At 40.2% G+C, this 25,359-nt stretch overlaps 1 protein-coding gene across 1 annotated transcript in view; it reads right to left on the bottom strand.

Annotated features, from left to right (window-relative positions):
• Positions 1 to 15,131: 15,131 nt before the first annotated feature.
• The window catches only part of slc66a3 (solute carrier family 66 member 3), a 32,962-nt gene continuing 22,734 nt past the window's right edge, over positions 15,132 to 25,359 (bottom strand). Inside the window, exons 5-7 of the mRNA XM_073056921.1 lie at positions 23,698 to 23,818; positions 19,009 to 19,050; positions 15,132 to 17,877 (exon numbers count right to left, since the gene is read on the bottom strand). Coding sequence (XP_072913022.1) covers positions 17,786 to 17,877; positions 19,009 to 19,050; positions 23,698 to 23,818 — 255 coding nt within the window. The 3' untranslated portion in view covers positions 15,132 to 17,785. The remainder of the gene's footprint in view (positions 17,878 to 19,008; positions 19,051 to 23,697; positions 23,819 to 25,359) is intronic.

The raw sequence follows: 25,359 nt of genomic DNA, 5'->3' as shown, positions 1-25,359 counted from the left end.
ATTGCCTGTTTTATTACTGCTCCTGTTCCTTATGTTCACATACTGGATCTCTTTATCATGCTGTCTAACTTTATCTCTGTAATACAGTACAGGAAGCATTCAAATAAACTAGCTTGAATGGTATAAGATGCCACCCCCAATCTGATATTTTTATTTTTCGTAAATCAACAAAGTAGCATATTACCATAGTGAAGCTCTGCTTGCTGGCCAGCCCATTAACTGCATAATGGATAAATATAGTTCTGCCTTACAACCTCCTTATCAGCTGTAATACTGTGCATATAACAAGGTACTTCAGAGGAAAATTTTAATTTATAGAAATTTAATTACCATCTAAAATTTCAGCATGAAAGTATTAATCTTCCTGCTTTTGGAAGTAATTGTTAAGAAAGTAAGAAAATAGCAGGAAATGGCAAGTTTTGATTTCACTTCACTTTCAATATGTGAACTATTTATTATTATTGGATCACCCATCATGTAAATCAGTTTACTTAGGCTTAAGCTATAGTGTTCCTAGTTTCTGCTCCATTCCAAAACTAGCCTCTCATACAATCAATCACTTGCTTTCCTGATAATAGATCACAAGCCACCTGTACAAAGTGGCATCACTGGTGTTGATTGGGGAGGGGGCGTGAAGAATCAGTTTTGTGAATTCACCAGAATAGCGTTCACTGGTCAAACAGGATATGGGTTGGAAAAGGAGACCCTGAACTTTATCACATCACTACTTCTTCCTCCACCTTGCATTCAACAGTATACTGCATATCCCACAACAAAAGGAGAGGTCTCTGAGAAGAATCAAGCAATGTGAGCTCATTTTACTCTTGCTACTTTGCCTGTCTCTGGTGTGCATTGATGGTAGTTGGATTCACAGGAACCATAAATTATTAAGTACCCCTTCCCACCAGATCAAACCCTAGCCTTCCTTGGATCTTCCTCATTCTGAAACCTTCCACCAATTAGTAGTCCAGGTGTGGCAAAGATCTCAGCTAAGGTTGGATCACTACCACAGTAGCTAATACAAGAGCTAGGCAGTTCCACCGATGGTGTATCAAGGGACAAGTGAGCGGATGAAAGCAGTGAGTAGGTGGTTGTATGGTGTGCAAATGACTTTCCCAGGCTGGCCACCATAACAATTACATTAGTAATTGTAGGACTGGCCGGTACTGCCCAGTAGAGTAGTAAGCTAATGGTGGACACGTTGAATAAATATTTATCCTCTTAATGGTATAGGAAGAACATGCCAACCAGCTCCAAGGTGCCTAGCACCCTGGCGTACAATGGTAAATAAGGACAGCTTAATAAATAATAAAGACATTAATATCACTATTGTGACAAATTCCACAGTTTCATTGGTTTTTCATCTCAGTGTTATCAAAAAAGAGTGGAAATATTGCACTTATTTTTTTGAACTTTTAAATTTCCACCAAATCAAACACTGGTGCTTTGTTTGGAAAATTGCAAAGGCTACACCACTATATAATAATGGAGAGTATGAGCAATCAAGCTATATAGACCAATTAGCCAATTATGTGTTGATCTTAGACAGGACAAAGGGAATCTCTGTTGGGGTGAATGTTTAGGGACTCGTCTAACTACTTCCTTCACCTTTGCTCTCAGTCTCTCTGCTAGCCAGTGCATATACCTTTTGTGACTCTTGTGTCCACTCTTCTGCTTCTACCAACCACATTCTCTTTTGAGGCAGTTTCCCATGCAATTGTTGGAGGCACAGGACCTAATCTTTTACTTCCCACCAACCAGGGACTCAAAAACACAAGCCTTAATCAACATTTAACTTAGGTGGCATGGACGAGCTAGGCTAAAGGCCTGCTCTGTGTTGTGTAACTCTTGACTCTTCTTCTAATCTATTGTTTTGCATTGGTGCTCACAAGTTATTTTTTAACAGAAAAAACACATTTGCAGAGTGGGTGACTGCTTTGTGGAACATCTCATTTCATTTCCCAAGAGTGACAGCATTTCTACTTGTCACTTACTTCAACTCAGTGGCCAGTCTTGTTATCTCAGTGTAATTATGACCTTTGTTTTTCTCCCTCTCAACATGCACCATCTGATAAATTGGGCATTTTCAGCCATGGATTTGGTTTCAGCAGTCAAGGCTGGTTTTCATGTCAAGAGACTGGAAGTTAAGAATTTATCCACTGCAATTAACATGTTTGTTTCTGGATGTCACACCTTGAAGGAGATATGTTGGACTTGCAGGCAAATCTTGATTTTACAACTGCAATTAAATTTGTTAGGTAGATTTATTAAGGAATCAATGATAAGAGGAGAGTGTGTGCATTTAAGTCAAAGATCAGTCACAATTTGATGAAATGCTTGAATAAGAAATTAAATGGTGGCTTCCTTTTCAATGACAAGTGATAATTCAGGTAAGAGAAATGGTGATAATTCAAGTAAGAGAAATGAAGATTAGCTATTATGTGACAAGGGAATCTCGGACCTGTGACGTCTTTGCATCTGCACAAGCTCATGCTCACACCAACTAAAGCTGACTATAAAGAAGGACCTTGAAACACCCTACTTTGCCAGTACAGTGCTCACATACACAGTAGAAGCCAGGATTCTGTCTTGGTTAATGTGATGCTTGTCGTACAAAAACATAATGTGGCATGTTATATTTTTCATTAATGAAAGGTAACCCTCAGCTGTTAACATTATATTGAGGAGCAAGAAATTTTTACCTCATGGAAAAGCAGCATGGGGGGATTTTTTTTAACTGAACTGGACACGAGGCCAAATGATTCCCTCTATTATCAAGAATGTCCTTGATTCAATTATTTCTGAATTTGCTTGTGATAAAAGAGAGCCAGGCTTCTTTTTATAAAGAAAATTATCTCTGTGAAATGTCAGTGGAAAATTGCTCTGATAATCAGTTTATTAAGTTTATTGTGAGACAAACCATTCAGGGGTGTGAAATAATGACATATCTGAGGTGATAACAAGAAATTATAGCATTATCATAACATTCTGGCTCACCAATCTCTTTAGGGCAAGGATATTGCTTGAGACCTCCAAGCCTACTATGTTCTAAAATGACCTAGCAAACTATTCAGTTGTAGCAACCTACAATTATGAAGTATCAAAAAGAGCAAAACTGGAGGAACACTCCCTAATTAACATGGCACCAGATCTGACTATGAGAAAAGCAGTCCCAACTCAGTTAACCTTGCTGTATTTCTCTGGGGATATGCCCAAATTCCACCAACTAAGTGGAATTATTCCATACAATCAATGTCTAGTCTCTTCTGAAATTATCATGGGTATACTCTGCCCCTTCAGTAGTGTACACTGGGAAAACACTGCTCTCAGAATTGTCATTATTAACTGTGGATCTCTCGAAGTCTCTCGAAATTAGACCAAGCACTCTTAATAATCATTAATGGACCTGACAACTAAGTCAAGCTAATTTTTTCACTGGTCCCTGTTTTTCTTTTCCAGCCTTCTAAAAATATTGTGGTGTTTTGGTGTAATTGCTGCTTTGCAACTGTTCCTTTTGTCTATTGAATTAATCCATTCAGTGTTTCTGCATCCACCTCATATATAGATATATATAGATAGATAGCTAGGGCACCTAAGATTTTTGCACGGTATTGTAGTAATTTTACGTATTGCACTGTACTGCCACAAAAAAAAACAAATTTCAAATTTCATGACATATATGAGTGATGATAAACCTGATTTTGAACTGATGGTGGGAAGGGGGCGGAGGGGGGGGGGAATCATTAGATGGTTTGCACCCGAACTGGAAGGGGACTAATATCCTAGTGGGAAGATTTGCTAGTGCTGCACGAGTGGGGTGGGGGAGTTAAACTGGAGTTGTAGGGGGATGGGAACCAGGGTCCCAGAACAGAGAGGAGAGAGGTTATGGAGACATGTTGTTAAGGACTCAGAAAAAGTCAGAATCAAAGGTTTGAGTATGGTGCAACTAATGTTCTGAGCTTCATATATTTCAATGCAAGAACTATTGTAGGAAAGGCAGATGAGCTCAGGGCATGGATCAGCACATGAGATTATGATACTGTAGCCACTAGTGAGACCTCTTTGCAGGAGGGGCAGGATTGGAAGTTCAGTATTCAGGATTCCGTTGTTTTAGATGCAACAGAGGGGAGGGTTGGTGTTACCAGTCGGAAAATGTCACGGCAGTGCTCAGGCAAGACAGACTGCAGAACTCGACTGGTGAGGCTTGATGGGTGGAACTGCAGATTAAGAAAGCTATGAGCACATTAATGGGTTATTTTATAGACCATCCAACAGTCCATGTGATTTAGAAGAACAAAGTTGCAGAGAGATTACAGACTGTTGCAAGAAACAGTCAGTTGTATAGGTGATTTTAACTTTCCAAAGATTGACTGGGACTCCCATACTCTACAACATAGGTGTCAAACTCAAGACCCGCGGGCCATATCTGGCCCGGCGTACAATTATATCCGGCCCGCGAGATCATTTTAGATAGATCTATTATTTTAATTATTAATGGCCCGGCGATATGAAGCCCATGATTGTAAGTTAATACCAATCATAAAAATAATGCTTGCTCAGCAGTCTTCTTCATAAGAAACGGAATTTGTGAAGTGAAACACTTTGTAGTTATAGCAGAGACTGAGACACATGAGAGCAGGCTGAAAAAACGGAGGCAATGAAAGCTGCGTTCGCACGTGTCCGACTGATCCGGCCCGCATGAAGCTGCATTTTGCCCAATCCGGCCCGTGACCTAAAATGAGTTTGACACCCCTGCTCTACAAGGACTAGATGGGATAGAGTTTGTCAAGTGTGCTAAGGAATGTTTCCTTAATCATTATGTAGAATTCCCAACGAGAGAGTGTGTGAACCTTGATCTCCCATTTGGGATTGAGACAGGCCAGGTGGCAGACAGTTTTGTAGGGGAACACTTTGCATCTAGTAATCATAATGCATTAGTTTCAAAGTAAATATGGATAAAGATAGGTCTGCTTTGTGGGCTGAGATTCTAAATTAGAGAAAGGCCAATTTTGATGGGATTGGATTGGGACAGGCAAAGATGCACTTGGCAAGTTGGAGGCCTTCAGAAGTGAAATTTAGAGAGTACAATACCTGTATGTACCTATCAGAATAAAAGGTAAAGATAACAGGTTTAGGGAACCTTGGTTTTCAAGTGGTATTGAGGCCCTGGTTAAGAGGAAAAAAAGTAGGTGCATAGCAGGTATAGGCAGATGGGTCCTAATGAGGTAAGAAATGCAAGAAGACACATAAGAAAGAAATCAGTAGGGCTAAAAGAAAGCTTGATGTTGCCCTCGCAGACATGGTGAAAGAAAATTCTAAGGGATTGTACAGATATGTTAAGAGCAAAAGGACTGCAAAGGACAAAACTGGACCTCCGGAAGATCAGAATGATAATCTATGCATGGAGCCAAAAAGAGACGGGGCGGATCTTAAATTGATTTTGTGCATCTGTATTTACTCGGGAGATGGAGACGGAGTCTACAGAAGTGAGGCAAAGCAGCAGCAAGGTCATGGAACCTGTACAGATTCCAGAGGAGGAGGTATCCTTGTTTACTATCTTGAGGCAAATTAGGGTGGACGAATCCCCAGGGCCTGACAAGGCATTCCCTTTTACCCTGTAGGAGACAAGTACAGAAATTGCAGGGGCCCTAGCAGAGACACTTAAATCATCCTTAGTGACATGTAAAGTACCGGAGGATGGGAGGATGGATAGTCTGCCTTTTAAGAAAGGCTCTAAAAATAAAGCTTAAAATTAAAGGCCGATGAGTTTGACATCAGTAGTGGGAAAATTATTGGAAGATATTCTAAAGAACTGGATGTAGGAATATTTAGAGAGGCATGGATTGATTAGGGATAATCTGCATGGCTTTGTGCATGTTGGGCTGTGTCTAACCAATCTTAAAGAGTTTTTTTTGAGGAAGTTACCAGGCAAGTTGATGAAGGCAAGGCAGTGGATGTTGTCTACATGGAATTTAGCAAGGCATTTGACAAGGTCCTGCATGGGAGGTTGATCAAGAAAGTTCAGTCACTTGGCATTCAAGTTGAGGTGGTAAATTGGATTAGACATTGGAGTCCCATAGGGATCAGTGCTGGGACTGTTGTTGTTTGTCATCTATGTCAACAATCTGTATGATAATATGGTTAACTGGATTAGCCAATTTCTGATGACACCAAGATTGGGGTGTTATTGGACAGCAAGACTACCAGAGCTTGCAGTGGGATCTGAACCAGCTGGAGAAATGAACTGAAAAATGGCAGATGGAATTTAATGTAGACAAGTGTAAGCTGTTGCTCTTCAGTAGGACCAGTCAGGGTAGGTCTTACACACAGGAAGGCACTGAGTGCGGTAGAACAAAGGGATCTGGGAATATTGGTTCATAATTCATTGAAAGCAGTGGCACAGGGCCATATAGAAAGCTTCTGGTACATTGGCCTCATAAATCAAAGTATTGAGTACAGAAGATGGAATATTATGTTGAAGTTGTATAGGACTTTGGTACAGTTCTGGTCACCTACCTACATGAAAGATGTAAATAAGGTTGAAAGCGTACAAAAGAAATCTACAAGGATGTAGCTGGTACTGAAGGACTTGAGTTATCAGCTAAGACTGAATAGGTTAGGACTTTATTCTTTGGAACATAAAAGATTGAGGGGAGATTTGATGTATAAAAATTATGAGGGGTATAACTAGGGCAAATGCAGGCAGGCTTTTTCGACTGAAGTTGTGTGGGACTGCAAGTAAACGTCATGAGTTAAGGGTGAAAGGTGAAATATTTAAGAGGAACATGAGGGGAAACAACTTCAGGGGGTTGTGAGAGTGAGGAACGATCTGCCAGCTCAAATAGTTCATGTGAGTTTGATTTCAACGTTTAAGAGAAGTTTGGATCAGTACATGGATGGGAGTGGCATGGTTTGGGTGCAGGTCAATGGTACTAAACAGTTTTAATGGTTTGGCACAGACTAACTGGCTGAAGGACCTGGTTCTGTGCTGTACTTTTCTATGACTGTAAAAGGGGAAGGGGGAGGGGAGGAAGTGGGAAGCACCAGAGAGACAGTCTGTAATGATCAATAAACCAGTTTGTTTGGAATCAAGTGACCTTGCCCGGGTCTCAGGGCTGGATGTGTCTGCACCAGTGCCAGCCCTGCCCGCCTGCCACTCCTTCTTTGCCACCTGTCCCACATCATTCACACCTCTCCTACAGCACTGAACCCCTGCCATTTCCAACAACCTTTACTTCTGCCAGATTTACAAACTTGCTCTCCACTGCATGTTGACAAATACAGTACTGTGCAAAAGTCTTAGGCACCCAAGCTATATATATGTGCCTAAGACCTTTGCACAGTCCCGTATAGTTTGTTATATCTTGGATTTGATAGTTAGTCCCTTAATTTTTCTAGTGTTTTATTAGTAATTAAACCACTAATTAAAGACCCTCACCATCTGAGAAATGCCTTCTTCATGTTACTACCATCAGCGAAGAGGGTCAGGAGCATTGAGGTATACACCTAACTTTTTAGGAATGGGTTCTTCCCATCTCCCATCAGATTTCTGAATGATCCATGAACACCTCATTAACAGTCTTTTGCACTATTGAATTTTTGTAACATAATTTTTATGTCTTGCACTGCACTGTGGCCTCAAATTAACAAATTTCATGACATGTGCCTTGAAAATAAACCTGATTCTGGTTTCTCACTATTAAAAGACACTTTGTCCTCCTATTTTGGCACAATGCTTATTTTACAGTGAGGATAGAATTTAGATTAATATTTGATATCCGTAATATATTCTCTCTTCCATTCCCACTGCTGAGATAGTTTGGTTTTCTTCTGCCTTCAATTTTAATAATTTATTTAGAATCTTGTTGCTTATTTCATGCTAGTTTTCTTTTTTTCCTTTATATTTTGTTTATAAAGACTCCCTGAGACTCCCTGTTTTAGGCTTATTGACAACAGCAACCCTTTCAACAAATGCAACCACTCAAATTAGTCACTGCATAGTTCCCTGAAGGTGGAGTCTCATGTAGATAGGGTGGTGAAGAAGGCTTTTGGAATGCTGGCCTTTATAAATCAGAGCATTGAGTACAGAAGTTGGGATGTAATGTTAAAATTGTACAAGGCATTGGTAAGGCCAAATTTGGAATATTGTGTACAGTTCTGGTCACCGAATTATAGGAAAGATATCAATAAATTAGAGAGAATGCAGAGACGATTTACTAGGATGTTACCTGGGTTTCAGCACTTAAGTTACAGAGAAAGGTTGAACAAGTTAGGTCTCTATTCATTGGAGCGTAGAAGGTTGAGGGGGGATTTGATCGAGGTATTTAAAATGTTGAGAGGGATAGATAGAGTTGACGTGAATAGGCTGTTTCCATTGAGAGTAGGGGAGATTCAAACGAGAGGACATGATTTGAGAGTTAGGGGGCAAAAGTTTAAGGGAAACACGAGGGGGTATTTCTTTACTCAGAGAGTGATAGCTGTGTGGAATGAGCTTCCTGTAGAAGTAGTAGAGGCCAGTTCAGTTGTGTCATTTAAGGTAAAATTGGATAGGTATATGGACAGGAAAGGAGTGGAGGGTTATGGGCTGAGTGCGGGTAGGTGGGACTAGGTGAGATTAAGAGTTCGGCATGGACTAGGAGGGCCGGAATGGCCTGTTTCTGTGCTGTGATTGTTATATGGTTATATGGTCCATTTTGAAGGAACATGTATTCGTTGAGAATTAGAAATGTTTAATTGTTTATTATCAAACCATTTAATCCACTATCAACACACACAAAATGCTGGAGGAACTCAGCAGGTCAGGCAGCATTCATGGAAATTGACAGTCGACATTTCAGGCTGAGGCCCTTCTTGTAGAAGATGCTCCTGACCTGCTGAGTTCCTCAAGAACTTTGTGTGTGTTGTTATGGATTTCCAGCATCTGCAGACTTTCTTGTCTTTATGATTTATTCCACAACAGCCACCACATTCCCCTGCCTCTCTCCCAAATAGTTCCCATGTAAGTAGTTTCTATCTAAATTGGGTCTCTCACAAACTAAATATTCAATTGTATCATCATGATTATTTCCTCTCGCAGATCTTTTACGGTGAGATTGATAATTATGTTCATCTTGTTACACAAATTGTGTACAGCTTGTTCCCTAATTGGTGGTTTGATTTGCCTAGACAACATGAAGAATGTAGCAAAGCCCTATACAGGTTGAGTATACCCTTTGTCTGAAATTCCAAAATCTGAAAGCCTCCAAAACCCAAAATTTTTTTGAGTGCTGGCATGATATCACAAATGGAAAATTCCACAAGTCACCGGGAGGGTTCCCAGGCAATTCGCACTGCAAACAGTTCTGAAAGTGACTTCACATATATAATGAACAGAAGTTAATGAAAAATAGAAGAACACAGCATAAAGCAAAATTGTCGATCTTGATCATGTACTGTACTATCTCAGCAGTGGTGGTAGAAGAATATATAACATTTATCAAATATTGGTCTAAATTCTATCCTCACTGTGTAAAGGAAAACATTGCGACAGACTAATTATTCTGTGGTTGCTTGTTATCTCTCCCTTTTTATTGGCTGCCCTCCGATGTGAGAACTATTCCATAATCTATAGAATCCTAGGAGAATATAATCAATTCATCCACTAATTTCACAGCTACCTCTTATCGTATTAGATGCAAATTAAAAGGGTCAGCAGATTCCAATAGGACTTGGTGACAGTAAATTGGGAGAAGCTACTGGAGGGATAAGTGGGAGAAAGTTCAGAGTCACCATGCCTCCTTAATCCACCAATCACTCACCACCCTTTCTCTCACCATTCTCCATCCACTCTATACTGATTATCTTCCCCTATCACTGCCTGTCCTGAAACAAGGTTTTCAATTGAATTATTGACACTTCTGATGTTACTTTAGCAGGTTGTTACTACAGGTTTGTGAATCTGCAGTCCCTAATGTCTTATGTATTTCTAACTGCTTGTGTTATTGTCAATTTGATTATATGCTTTGTGTACTCCAGCACACTTCGTTTTCCTAGTTTTCCTTAATTTAACTTTGCTTACGTGCACTTTCACCATCCTGCTACCTGCTTAATTATTATCCAATAGCCCTTGCCCTTATCCAATCGGTTTCCTTTGCAACCTGCTTTGTTTACAGCTCTATCTGTCATGCCGGTGTATTGATCCAAGTTTTGTTCAAATGATTTTCCCCACTGCTGGTTTCCATACCCCACAAATCACAAGCTGCCACTAACACCATTCTTCAAGCTGTGCATTAAATATCCCCCAACACGGCTGATAGAGCCCTCACCAGCATTTCTGGTCTTACTCCATCTTCCTCCAGACAGAGCATAGCTGAAATTCCAGTAGTTCTTACCTTTCACCCCACCAGCTTATATAGCCACCATATTCTTTGACATTCCTGTCAGCTACAACATGCTCTTACCACCAGCCCCATATGCCCCCTCCCTTTCCTTTTCTATTTTCTGCAGGCAGCACCAATGTCGTATCTGTTGGACTAGGGTAAAGTTGAAGCTCCTGCATCACTTGTTAGCTTACCACATTTGCTTAATTTGTAATTGTCTCCTCCTCTTGCGGATCAACTAACTGACAGCTGTGACTGTCACTCTGCTAAAGCAGAGTGTAATCCTCCCTTTCCCCACGCTGTATAGCTGCAGCTCAGCAACATGGAGCCCAAATTCCTCAAAGCAAATGTTACAGCCATGGTGCCACTATTAATGTTCCATGTTTTACATCACCAGTATCCCACCCCTCATCAAATCCTGTTTTATGCATTGCTTCATTTTCACTGTGATGGTCCATTCAAGTTTATCCAGTCTGTTAAAATAAGAGCAAGTTATCTTAATTCAAATCATTGCCCTAGTGCAAAAATGATATCATTCAATCACTATTTGCTGGCTTACAATGTCACATCTTATTTTTCCTCCTTATCGAGATTTGTTTTAAAAAGGAAATCAAAGGAGCTTGATCAAAGCCTGCTTGATAACTGAGCATCCACACTCGCAAGTTCTCAACTCAATTCTCAAAAAAAAGTTGTCCCCTAGCTTTTTGCTATAGTCCTTGGTTTTTGATGTTCACTGTGTAAATCTTTTACAGAATCTTAATCACTTCACTGAGATCATCTCTTTTTCTAAAATGAAGTGAATATAGACCTTGGTTTCTTAAAGTTAATCCCATTATTCTAGGAATTAATCTGCTAAATCTATATTGCTGTAGAACTAAGTAAATTATATCTTCCTTTAATTCAGGAATTCAAAACTGCCTACTTTTGTCCAGTTATCTTCTCAGCAAACCCCAATACAACACAAGGCTTTACCTTTATCCCTCAGAGCAACTCAAATTAAATGCCTGCTGGGTATTTGCTTTATGGATTGCACCATGCCATCTTGGAATCTGGGTCCCTGCAACTGGAAGTAACAAGCTGAACAATTGCCAATCAATTTCTTGTGAACCAGAAAGCAGGTTTGTAGGAGGTTACAAGCCTGGTAAATAACAAGAGTTTCTGCTCAGCTCCTGGGGTGGAAAGGAAAATGCTTGCAACTACAGCACTGACTGCCAGTGGACAGGTTGTTACAACTTTATTTACCTTCTATCTTTCATTTTTATATAATTCTTTACAATTGTTGAAATGCTGTTTTTTTTTTTGTTGCCCGTCACACCAACACAGCACAGCAAATTCCCAATTCGTGTAAATGGATATGGTGAATAAAGTTGATCCTTGTACGATCTGCATGACAGAATGTAGATAATGGATTTGTTTATCAAAAAAGTACGGGGGGGGGGGGGTGGTTGGGGAGTCACCATTAAGTAGAAACTCAACTGGAACGAAGACGAAAATACTGAAGTATGAAAATAGGTCAGAGGCCTGCCCTAAAGACATAACAGGAGTCATTCCATTTTATTTCCATTATATTCTTTCCATTTTCCTGAATGAGTGAAATTCCAGCAACATTTGAGAAACTCAACAGCATGTGGGCAATACAGTAGCACAGCTGGTAGAATTCAATCCCAACATCTGGTATTGTCTGTACGGAGTTTGCATGTTTTCCCTGTAATGGCTGGGATGAATCCTGCATTCCAAAAAAATGTAAGTTAATTCATCATCATCAGCATTATGTGCTGTGTTGTATGACATACGTCATCATGGTCCCATGACCGTGATTGTTCATAGCAAATTTTTCTACATAAGTGGTTTGCCATTGCCTTCTTTTGGGCAGTGTCTTTACAAGACGGGTGACCCCAGCCATTATCAATACTCTTCTGCTGTCAGTGGTCACATACTAGGACTTGTGATATGCACCAGCTGCTCATATCCCCTGCCTCCATGGCTTCATGGACTTTATTCCCTGGAGCGTAGAAGAATAAGGGGAGACTTGATAGAGGTATATAAAATGATGATGGGTATAGATAGAGTGAATGCAAGCAGGCTTTTTCCACTGAGGCTAGGGGAGAAAAAGACCAGAGGACATGGGTTAAGGGTGAAGGGGGAATAGTGGGGCTTCTTCACACAGAGAGTGGTGGGAGTGTGGAATGAGCTGCCAGATGAAGTGGTAAATGCGGGCGCACTTTTAACATTTAAGAAAAACTTGGACAGGTATATGGATGAGAGGTGTATGGAGGGATATGGGCAGGTGCAGGTCAGTGGGACTAGGTAGAAAAATGGTTCAGCACAGCCAAGAGGGCCAAAAGGCCTATTTCTGTGCTGTACTGTTCTATGGTTCTATGTGATCCTGATCAAATGGGGGAGAGGGGCTAAGCAGGTGCTGCACTTACCCAAGGGTGACATGCAGGCTAGTGGAGGGAAGGAGCACCTTATACCACCTATGGTGGAGGAGTATCTCCACCTCACCACCCCAGCAAGTTAATTAGCCACTGCAAACTGTCCAGTGTATCGGGGTAATTGGTGGAATCTTGGTGGGGGGGGGGGGGAGAGGGGAGTTGTTAGAAATGCAGAGAGAATAAAAAGGGATGAGTGTAAATGGGAACGGGATTCAGTGGACAAAGGACTTTTTTTGTGCTGTATAACGAGGCGGACAACCAGGACAAGGCAGCACTTCTGACTGGCACCCACCTATCATCCAAATAGTCACTCCCTCCATCACTGGTGGACAATGAGTTTGTCCTACAAAATGCACTATAATTGCCTCGTGTTGCTGTCCTTTGTCATCACTGGATAGGGACTTCACCAGCAGAACTGCAGTGATTCAATCTCAATAAGGCACTTTTGGAAAACAACGAATGCGGGTCCAGTTAGTGTTTAAGTTGTCCCATTTAAAAAAAGTAAACGAGTAATGCCCAATCAATTGTTAATTACCCATTTCACACACACCCCCCTTTCCAATATGTCAATTGATATACTTCTAGCAAGAAAACCCAGTCTGGCCTTGCACATTGCAAACCCACCAAATAAGGTTAGGCCTTCAGTTAGAAGGGAATTTAGGTTGGACAATGGATGCCTGCTTTGCCAACGATGTCCACTTCTATGAGGGGTGATTGATAAGTTTGTGGCCTAAAGTAGAAGGAGTCAATTTTAGAAAACCTAGCACATTTATTTTTCAACATAGTCCCTTCCTACATTTTCACACTTAGTCCTGTGGTCGTGAAGCATACGGATCTTGGACCTCCAGAAAGTGTCCACAGTTTGAAGTTAATAACTCATCTCCTTCTACCTTAGGCCACGAACTTATCAATCACCCATGCTGTGGGCATTTTCTGGAGGTCCAAGATCCATATGCTCCACGACTGCTGGACTAAGTGTGTAAATGTAGGAGGGGACTATGTTAAAAAATAAATGTGCTAGGTTTTCTAAAATTGAATCCTTCTACCTTAGGCCACAAACTTATCAACCACCCTCGTATGAATGAATAAAACTAACCTGACACTTAACTCCTTTCAGCTTCTATCATCTTCTCTTCAAAAGGTGCTGCTATCTTCCCTCACTTCAAAAAGTAATCCGTCTTTCTCCAGTTCCTGCAAACTTCAGCAACATCACCAACTTTCCCATTGAATATGCTGTTACCTTGCAAATCCATACTCCGCTTTGCATAACTCAATCTCTGAAATCATCCAATCAGATTTTTAATGTAATTACATTATAAAAATGGTGGAAATTACGTTTAACATTTCTTTTTCTTTCAATTCTTTTCTGTTGTGTAGCATAGACCCAGTAATGTTTGTAAACACAAGATTCGTTAGAGCATAAGAAATAGGAGCAGGAGTAGGCCATCCGGCCCATCAAGCCTACCCCGCCATTCAATAAGATCATGGCTGATCTGTCCGTAAACTCACCTCCATCTACCTGCCTTTTCCCCATAACCCTTAATTCTCCTACTATGTAAAAATCTATCTAGCTGTATATTAAATATATTTAGTGAAGAGGCCTATACTGCTTCCCTGGGCAAAGAATTCCACAGATTCACCACTCTCTGGGAAAAACAGATTTTCCTCATCTCCGTCCTAAATCTTCTCCCCTGAACCTTGAGGCAATGTGCCCTAGTTCCAGTCTCTGCAGATACCGCGAATTCAGAGTAACACAGAAACGAAGGTACTCACCAATCAGTCAGCATCTATTAAGAGGAAGAATCAGTTCATGTTTTAGGCCAAGAACCTTCATCAGGAAATGCTTCCTATGCCAATCCTGCCACCTAAAGGACTTTATTATCGACCTTTGATTTTTTTAAATTATAAGCATTGAATGTATAATGTATTTCATTAGGGATGGAGGATTAAGCACACATTTAGGCCTCTATTGTGTGATCAATGAGCTCGGCTAAAAGCATTAGATGTAAAAGACATAGATTTTTGTGGGCCACAATAAAATAGAAATGTCAAAGTTGACTTTCTAAACAATTCAGTCCACACAGGCCCTCCACCACCCATCCTGGTTTCTCCTATTTCTCCGCACTACCTGGAACAAGATGCATGCAGGAAAGTCTCTGAAAGAGGAAACTGCGCTAATTCCTTCTCCATTGTGGCAAATTTACAGATAAATGGGTCACCAGGATAATCTGCAGGAGGAGGAGGAGGAATAGGAAACTAATCTCCAGTCAGTGATTCATCATATGTGAGACATTAATGCAGATGGTATTAATAAACCAAAAGTACACAAAGATTTAGTCTAGTCAAAATGTTATATTTATGTAAAAATAACATTGTCACATGAAAAATTACACTGCATGAATACATTTCCAAACAATTTGATCCGATATGTAGTTAAGCTTTATATATATTAGTTAAGCATTTGTTTTCCATATGAAAATTATTAGAAATACAATTTAATAATTCTCGATCTGCTAAGCTGTAAAGCTATTTGCAGAAACGCAAGCATGGAATTATATTTAAAGTTGTCTTTTGGGTCGTATACCCAACTCCCACTTTAACAGTACATTATGGAGAGAAAAAGGTAAAATAGTTTACACAAGATCACTGTGCAACAGACACCTGCACCTGTGGAAACAGGATGAAGTGCCTCCCAACACCATTCTAAGCCAAACAGCAAATGCAGAGCTACAACAAAGTGAATGCAATGTTAGTTGCATTCATGAATCAAAATGTCTGAATTATTTACTCATCCAAAGAGGTCACCCCAAAATGAATCTACTGAATTCGTATTTTCATCCAATTTAGTCAACTGTCAAGCGATAGAAAAAAATTAAATGTCAATTAAATAAAGCTGTGAAAGTTTCCTTTCACCTCACCTTCAAATTTGTGAACTAAAACGGTTCTGAAGTGGTTTCTCTTCACTTACACTGCATCAGTACATGATAAAATTCAAAACTGTTGCAATCAACTAAGTGCATGAAGGTAGTACATATCTTCCCAATGGCTCTAAAAATGCTTTTATTAGGCGTCTTTCAGAAACTCATGTTTTCACAGTGCCTACATTGATGTTTTTTTGGAAATGCAGCAGCCAAAACAGGCACAGCAAGCTGGGACATTGCAAAGATAATCAATGGGTATAAATATTAGCCATTAGAACTTCTACCTGAAAATGTGGATGGAAGTTCAGACTCATCCAAAACACTCCACATTCAACAGTCCAGCCGGTCCTTGGAGTATCACATTGGAATATTCACCCCACACTCCACACATTTGCCACAGAGAGAAAAAAACTTCCATTAACCATCCAAGAACTTTCCTGAACTTAGAATCTGAGAAGTAAAACAATGTTTTAAAGGAGTGAAGCCCTGAATTTTAAATATGAAGTAACTATGAAAAAAAAACCTATTCTCTTAATTTAAGGTTCAAAGTAAGTGGTGTTAAAGAGTTAGGTATCCCTGTGGTTAAATAAACTATTAACATAATCTTAAAGGTAGCTGCCTTATATTAAAAAAATTCCTTCATCAACCAAATTCCTCATATTTTAGTAGAATCACTTTGATTCCACAATTTCAAAAGCTGCCAATAATATTAAAAAATGCTATGTTCTGGACTGCACTATTTTATACATAAGCTAGATTTCTGTCCTACATGTATGAAAAATTTTACATTGTTAAATAACCTCCATGTGTAGAGTAAATCTAAAATACATCTCATATCAGTCATTACTCCTCCTGTCAACTGACCATGCATTTTAGTAAAATAACTTCCATTTCTTCACAGAAACTATTTTGCCATCCAATTTAGATCCAAATTCCTCTCCTATATTTTTTAGATTTAGGTTTTAACTTTTGTAAATTCTTATTCCATTAAGCAAACACAATCCAAATACACTTGGTTCCCAATTTTGTAAACCTGGGAAGCTGGTGAGTATGAGGGTGTTGTTGTGTCTGAATACTGTTGACCTCACTTACTCCAGAAAGGTTTTCTTTTTTTTACCTCCCTAACAAGTTATAATTTTCTGGCGTGGCTCCAGCGCCTCTTCCAAATAAACTCTGGAAATGATTCTAGTTGAATGCATGCATCACTCATGCTGGTTCACATGTAGCTGCCATGGGCTAGAATGTTCACCTTAAGAATTCTGGCCCTACTATCAATTAAAGTGAAAGGGCAAAGGAAAAGGGGAGATCTGAAAAGAGTGCAGGGGACATCACCGATGTAGGAGAATGAATTGGGTTACACTGGTTAGCTTGGTAAGAGAACATGCTTACCTTGTGCTTCAAATTAATTATACTGCAGTATTAAGTGCTCATAAAGGAAACAAAACATGTTTAATGTTAGTATCTGTAGTGCAGATATAATATATAATAAAACAATCTTAACTTAGTTTTGCATTGTAATTGCTTTGGGTTAATTTTGGAGGGTTCTGATATAAATAGTAATGAACCACGGATTAAAGGGTTAGATGTTCTTATTTTAGAGGTTCAACTGTTACAAATCAGTATTTGTGATTATACTAATAATCATTGTATCAATTGGAATAAAGGCCTCCATCTGCTTTTCATTTTGTATGGAATTCTTGCACTGAGTACAGCTGTTCCTTTGTATTATTCAAAAAGTAAAAAGCTCATCAGAATTTATTCTCATCCACTTTCTGCTGGCTGAGTAGCATCTATGAAAGACCATCGGATAGACTGAATAAAGAGAAGCCCTGCCAACTATTTTAATCAGTTTCTAGGCTTGGTCCAGAAGAGACCACACAGTCACATACATTGCCAAGACTCCAAACTATGTCTTGCCAACCACAATGTCTTGAGAATTTCTTGGGGGGTATTTATGTTGATTGCCTTTACAAAATATTTCAAATGAACAATGAGAAAGGGTTGCTGGAAGGTTTCTGTTTCAATCCAGAAATCCAGTTGTGCAGTTCTGAGATATAGCTCCTCATCGTGTTCATACTTGTTTCTTTCCAGTCTTCCTGTAGTAGATGATGGTAGTCAACACCCACACATTCAGCAAACACAGAATCACATAACGTATAATCACTGGAAAGGAAATCAGAGCCATTATATAAGATGTACATTTTATTTGAGTACCAACAAGCCAAATGTGTATAAGTCACATGATTTTATTACAGAAGTTTGTAATTATCAAGTGTATTTTATATTAATTTCCATTTATTTGAAATAACCACATCACCTCTGTTAGCTGGACAAGGGTAATTATGCTTGGTGCATATACACTGCTTTAGGCTTTCTGAAATAAATCAACAGGCTCCTTTTTCTTTTACAAAAAAATGTTTTTATTACTTCCGATCAGCTGGCAGTGCTACCCAAAAGTTGCTACCAGATTTTGTCCTCCTCAAGTTTACTACTTGCAAAGGAAGAGGCACCAACTCCTTGTATTATTAATGAAAAAAAACCTGTTACTGAAGGCAAGGGAACACTGAGGAAAAGATAACATGCATATTGACCCAATTATCCCGGGAAACCAAAATATTGTGTGGGTTAAGAAAACCTGGTAGTGTATTGGTTATGTCATTTAGACTAGTAATCCAAGAACCTGATTAATGAGCAGGAAATGAGTCCACATCCAACTGGAGAATATAAATTCAATTTGTTATTTGATATAAAAAGCTAGTTAAGTACAAGTGACCAGAAACCAACCAGAGAAGTGCCCAAACACATCTGGTTCACTGATACCTTGTCTGGAAAGAAAATGTCTTCTTTATCCCTGGTTATGCCTATAGGTGAATCCAATGCAACCGAATGACTCTGAAAAGCTTCCCAAAATAACCCTTTGAGTGACTCTATTTAAGAGTAATTAGGGATGGGCCATGTAATACAGAATTGCATACCTGTGGTCAAATAGACAGACTACTCAGTTGTATACCAAATAAGGATGCATATTTTTGTAAACCATGTAAAAATACTATGGCAATTTTGGTATTATTCACTAGATATGATATTTAGAGAATTCATTTCTTTCATCTGGGAACCTTTTCCCTTTTCAATACATGAGAAATTCTTATATTCTAAGAACCATTACATTTGCTATTTGGATGAAAGTGATGTTTTCACAATGGAAGAGTTGATCAATTTTAATTTGCAAAAATTCCAAAATTTCAAATTAGAATTGCAATAAGAAGACTGCATACATATCAAAAACCCATTCACCTGCTGTGTCCTGGGTGGTCATCAGTGTAGTGAAGATTCGTGCTGTGTAAGAATAATAAAATTAAGGTCACAATTCAAAGATTAATAATTGCATCAAATTCAGAACAGAATCCACAGCTCATCGTTGTGGAAAAACACATTCACCATGTGTATAGTGTTTCCACACCCTGCTGTAGTAACTTCCTTTCACAGCAATAGTCTATCCCAATATACTGACTGCTTTACTCATTTCCACCTTTCTGGTCGGTCACAGTTCTACTTATCTACAGTTGTGTTGTTCACAGTCCTGAGTACTCACAAATCCTGCCTACACTTATTAACCTTCATTGGTTCCTTATCTATTAGTTTAGTTATTATACTAACTAAATCACTGAATTAGTATAGCATTGGTAAACCTTCAGCCAATTACTCTGTGTTGGTGTTTCATAGAAGGAATGAAGTGAATTCCAATCTCCAAGACTTCCCCTGTAGCCCCAGGAGTTTTATTTTTTCACATATTTTAATAGCATTTCAGCCTAACTATAGAGTTGCACTTCTGATAAGTTGCCTTTGGCAATGTGCAACCTTTTGCCCACTGTCCAACCTAAAACAGTGTTGCCAAAAATTTTTTTTCAGTGGTTTGATCAAGGCACAACTGCGCAGGTGCACGGACGTCAGCGAGTTAGACTGGCGGGTAGAATTTAAAAAGAAGACAACTTTATAGAGCGGGTGTATGAGTAGAGTAGGTCAGAGTAGGAGGGCTTTGGCCCAACGGGGCTTCAGTGATAACGCATTGAGATGAGGAAAGTTACTTGTGAAGAATAGGAACAGGAAGTATGTCTGTGAGGCTGGTGTTCTGTACTGGGTTTTGGATGTGGGATGTCCGGGAGACTGCCAGCCTCCCGGACGGCCACATCTGCACCAGGTGCGTCGAGCTGCAGCTCTGTATGGACTGGGTTTGGGAACTGGAGATGCAGCTCGATGACCTTCGTCTGGTCAGGGAAAGTGGGGAGGTGTTAGATAGGAGCTAGAGGCAAGTAGTCACACCGGGGCCTCGGGAGACAGATAAGTGGGTAACAGTCAGGAGAGGGAAGGACAAGAGTCAGGTACCAGAGAGTACACCTGTGGCCTTTGAAATAAGTACTCCTGTTTGAGTACTGTTGGTGGGGGTGGGGGGGGGGGGAACAATCTACCTGGGGGAAGTGGCAGTGGCCATGCCTCTGGCACAGAGTCTGGCCCTGTGGCTCAGAAGGGTAGGGAAAGGAAGAGGATGGCAGCAGTGAAAGGGGACTCTATAGTTTGGGGGTCAGACAGGTGATTCTACGGATATAGGAAAGAAACACAGATGGTAGTTTGCCTCCCAGGTGCCAGGATCCGGGATATTTCTGATCATGTCCACAATATCCTGAAGTGGGAAGGTGAACAGCCAGAGGTCGTGGTACATAGTGGAACCAATGTCATAGGTAGGAAGAGGGAGTAGGTCCTGAAAACAGACTACAGGGAGTAAGGAAAGAAGCTGAGAAGCAGGACCACAACATAGTAATCTCGGGATTACTGCCTGTGCTACACCACAGAGAGTATAGGAATAGAGTGAGGTGGAGGATGAATGTGTGACTGAGAAATTGGAACGGGGGCACGCATGACCTGTACAATAAGGATGGTTTGCACTTGAATCCGAGGGGGACCAATATCCTGGCAGGGAGGTTTGCTGAGACTATTTGGGAGAGTTTAAACTAGAAATGCTGGGGAGTGGGAACCAAACTGAAGAGATGGATGAAGGGGTGGTTGGCTCACAAACAGAGAAAGCTTGGAGACAGTGTGAGAGGGAGGATAGGCAGGTGATAGAGGGGTTACACTCAGACTGATGGTTTGAGATGTGTCTATTTTAATGCAAGAAGCATCATGAACAACGCGGATGAGCTTAGAGAGTGGATCAGTTCTTGGAGCTATGATGTTGTGGCCATTACAGAGACTTGGATGGCTCAGGGGCAGGAATGGTTACTAAGAGTGCCAGGCTTTAGATGTTTCAGAAAGGACAGGGAGGGAGGCAAAAGAGGTGGGAGCATGGCACTGCCGATCAGAGATAGTGTCATGGCTGCAGAAAAGGAGGAATTCATGGAGGGATTGTCTACGGAGTCTCTGTAGGTGGAAGTTAGAAACAGGAAGGGGTCAATAACTCTACTGCGTTACACGCAATAGTAACAGGGACATTGAGGAGCAGATAGGGAGACAAATTCTGGAATGGTGCAATAATAACAGGGTTGTCATAATAGGAGATTTTAATTTCGTCAATATTGATTGGCATCTCCCTGGAGCAAGGGTGTTTAGATGGGGTGAAGTTTGTTAGGTGTGTTCAGGAAGGTTTTCTAACACAATATGTAGGTAAGCCTACAAGAGAAGAGGCTGTGCTTGATCTGATATTGGGCAATGAACCTGGTCAGGTGTCAGGTCTCTCAGTGGGAGAGCATTTGGAGATAGTGATCACAATTCTATCTCTTTGACCATAGCATTGGAGAGGGATAGGAACAGACAAGTTAGGAAAACGTTTAATTGGAGTAAGGGGACATATGAAGCTATCAGGCAGGAACCTGAAAGCATAAATTGGGAACAGATGTTCACAGGGAAATATACAGCAGAAATGTGGCAAAAGTTCAGGGGATATTTGCATGGCATACTGTTCCATTGAGACAGGGAAAGGATGATAGGGTACAGGAACCATGGTGTACAGAGGCTGTTGAAAATCTAGTCAAGAAGAAAAGTAAAATTATGAAAGGTTCAAAAAACTAGATAATAATAGAGATCTAGAAAATTATAAAGACCCTGAAAGGGCCATGAGAAGGCCTTGGCGAGCGGGATTAAGGAAAACCCCAAGGCATTCTACAAGTATGTGAAGAGCAAGAGGATAAGACGTGAGAGAATAGGATCAATCAAGTGTGATAGTGGAAAAGTGTGTATGGAATTGGAGGAGATTGCAGAGGTACTTAATAAGTACTTTGCTTCAGTATTCACTATGGAAAAGGATCTTGGCGATTGTCAGACTGACTTACAGCGGACGGAAAAGCTTGAGCACATAGACATTAGGAAAGAGGATGTGCCGGAGCTTTTGAAGAGCATTAAGTTGGATAAGTCGCCGGGACCAGATGAGATGTACCCCAGGCTACTGTGGGAGGTGAGGGAGATTGGTGAGCCTCTGGCAATGATCTTTGCATCATCAATGGGGATGGGAGAGATTCCAGAGGATTGGAGGATTGCAGATGTTGCTCCCTTATTCAAGAAAAGGAACAGACATATAGACCAGGAAATTATATTCCAGTGAGTCTTACTTCAGTGATTGGTAAGCTGATGAAGAAGATCTTGAGAGGCAAGATTTCTGAACATTTGGAGAGACATAATATGATTAGGAATAGTCAGCATAGTTTTGTTAAATGTAGGTCATGCCTTACGTGCCTGAATGAATTTTTTGAGGATGTGACCAAAACACATTGACGATGGTAGAGCTGTAGATGTAGTTTATATGGATTTCAGCAAGGCATTTGACAAGGTACCCCATGCAAGGCTTATTGAGAAAGTAAGGAGGCACGGGATCCAAGGGGACATTGCTTTGTGGATCCAGAACTGGCTTCCCCACAGAAGGCAAAGAGTGGCCATAGACGGATCATATTCTGCATGGAGGTCGGTGACTAGTGGAGTGCCTCAGGGATCTGTTCTGGGACCCTTACTCTTCGTGATTTTTATAAATGACTTAGATGGGGAAGTGGAGGAATGGGTTAGTAAATACGCTGATGACATGAAGGTTGGGGGTGTTGCAGATAATGTGGAGAGCTGTCAGATGTTACAGTGGGACATTGATAGGATGCAAAATTGTGCTGAGAAGTGGCAGATGGAGTTCAACCCAGGTAAATGTGAGGTGGTTCATTTTGGTAGGTCAAATATGATGGCAGAATATAGTATTAATGGTAAGACTCTTGGCAGTATGGAGGATCAGAGGGATCTTGGGATCCGAGTCTATAGGACACTCAAAGGTTCTGCACAGGTTGACTCTGTGGGCTAAGAAAGCATATGGTGCATTGGCCTTCATCAACCGTGAGATTGAGTTCAAGGGCTGAGAGGCAATGTTGCAGCTATACAGGACCCTGGTCAGACCCCATTTGGAGTACTATGCTCAGTTCTGGTCACCTCACTACAGGATGTGGAAACCATTGAAAGGGTGCAGAGGAGATTTACAAGGATGTTGCCTGGATTGGGGAGCATGCCCTATGAGAACAGGTTGAGTGAACTCGGCCTTTTCTCCTTGTAGTGATTGATGATGAGAGGTGACCTGATAGAGGTGTATAAGATGATGAGAGGCATTGATTGTGTGGATAGTCAGAGGCTTTTTCCCAGGACTGAAATGGCTAGCACAAGAGGGCAGTTTTAAGGTGCTTGGAAGAAGGTACAGAGGAGATGTCAGGGATAAGTTGTGTTTTAAAAAAAAACGCAGAGTGGTGAGTGTGTGGAATGGGCTGCCGGTGACGGTGGTGGAGGCGGTTACAATACGGTCTTTTAAGAGAAAAATAGATAGTAGGCTATGGGTAACCCTTGGTAATTTCTAAAGTAAATACATGTTTGGCACAGCATTGTGGGCCGTAGGGCCTGTACTGTGCTGTAGGTTTTCTATGTTTTTATGTTTTGTCTGCCAAACAATGAGATCCATTTTAAAGTCATACTTACTGCAAGTAGTATAGATTGCAAAACTCCATGTCAGTGCACTAACTTGATCAGAGTTTCGGGTCGTCCACAGAGATTGCAGTTGAGCATATTTACTTAAGGCACTGATATACGTGGATAGATTCTAGAACAAAAAAAGTTAATCAAAAAAGTATCACTAGCCAATCCCCAACTACTGCCTCTGTGCAAATCAAATCTGTACCCAAGACAGTCATAGATTTCAATTAGAAAATGCAGTTTTTTAAAAAAAAGTTCATCAATTAAAGGACTGCACTAGTACATATAAATGCTGGGCCAAAAGAGAATGAAGAATACACAGAATTACTATTCTTATTCTAATAATGAAAGATTAAATGATCTTTGATTCATTCAGTGATTTTTCCCCAAACTGTTCACCAACTTTCAATCAACAAACCACATTTATCATTGGCAATATTAAATGGATATTTTGTGAAACTGTTACTTGGTACTAGTAGTGAGGGTCCAATGAACTCAAACCTCAGTTCTGGTAATTTGGGAAATATTACTGGAAAATACTTAGCAGCTTATAAAATAATTGAAATAGAACAGTTCCTAAAAACTTGAGTTAAAACTCAAAAGGAAATAAAATGTCACTTTGATCCCAATACCCACTTTTGAATTGTAGTTATTTTAATACAAGCGTCAGTGAGGCAATAGACAGACAATTTTATTTTGCATGATGTCAATTGAGGATCAATAAAGGTCAGAAAAGAGAATGACACCTTTTTTTTTAAAAAAAAGGCATCTTTCACACAGACTGGAGTGGACCGGTGTTCAATCAGAGCTGAATATTTGCTCCCATGCTTACATTTCTGGACAAGGGCTTGAATCCATAGCCTTCTGAAGGCCAACCCTCAGTCAATGTGACATCATGAAACCCCGGGCAAGCCCACGGTTTGAAAACCAACTTGCTACATTTGAAACCCGACTTCGTCACTTGCATTCCACTTCAGGGTTTCCCCCATCTTCCAAAGTCCACATCACCTTTTTAGGCTTCGTGTGCAGAGAATAGTAAACAAAAGAATAGGAGAAAAGGTTAAGACAAGAACAACAGAATAAAACAACAAGCAAGAGAAAAAAAAATGGGGACAGACTGTGAAATAAAAGGGTGGTGGGGCCATCAATTTCTAAACGTTTTTAATCTGTTTTAACTGACACTGAAAGACTTATTACATTTGATTATCAATGATCCTGTTAAGTCTTTCTGTAATTAAAATATGCAAACTGATATGGAATGAAGATGTGTTTTATACAGTTTTGAATGTTATTGTAATAATCAATTATTATTTTCTTCCATTTAGAATTCACTTTTCATACAAGTATTCTGGAATGGCAATCCTGGTCATGCAGGTAACCCTTTAAACACTTGATAATACAAGGGAAAATTATTTCTAAAACTGAAGTTATTACTTTTTTTTGCAGCACGTTAGATAGAAAACTGCTTGGCATCAATAAGGACATTCATGATGGAGGCAGTATAGTGAAGGAATTTTTAATGTTAATTCATCCAGCTGCTTGTGAAACAGTACAGGAATCTTTAATTAAAGAGAATGCATCATCAGCCTCTTGGGATCACAGCGTATGGAAAGTTTCCACTTTCTGTTACATCCACACTTTGGCTTTTTTCCTGTACATTTGCTGTGC

Source organism: Hemitrygon akajei, chromosome 9 (genome assembly GCF_048418815.1).
Source record: "Hemitrygon akajei chromosome 9, sHemAka1.3, whole genome shotgun sequence".
Taxonomy (NCBI): domain Eukaryota; kingdom Metazoa; phylum Chordata; class Chondrichthyes; order Myliobatiformes; family Dasyatidae; genus Hemitrygon; species Hemitrygon akajei.
The sequence above is the reverse complement of the archived record's forward strand: the minus strand, read 5'-3'. Positions and strand labels throughout refer to the sequence as shown.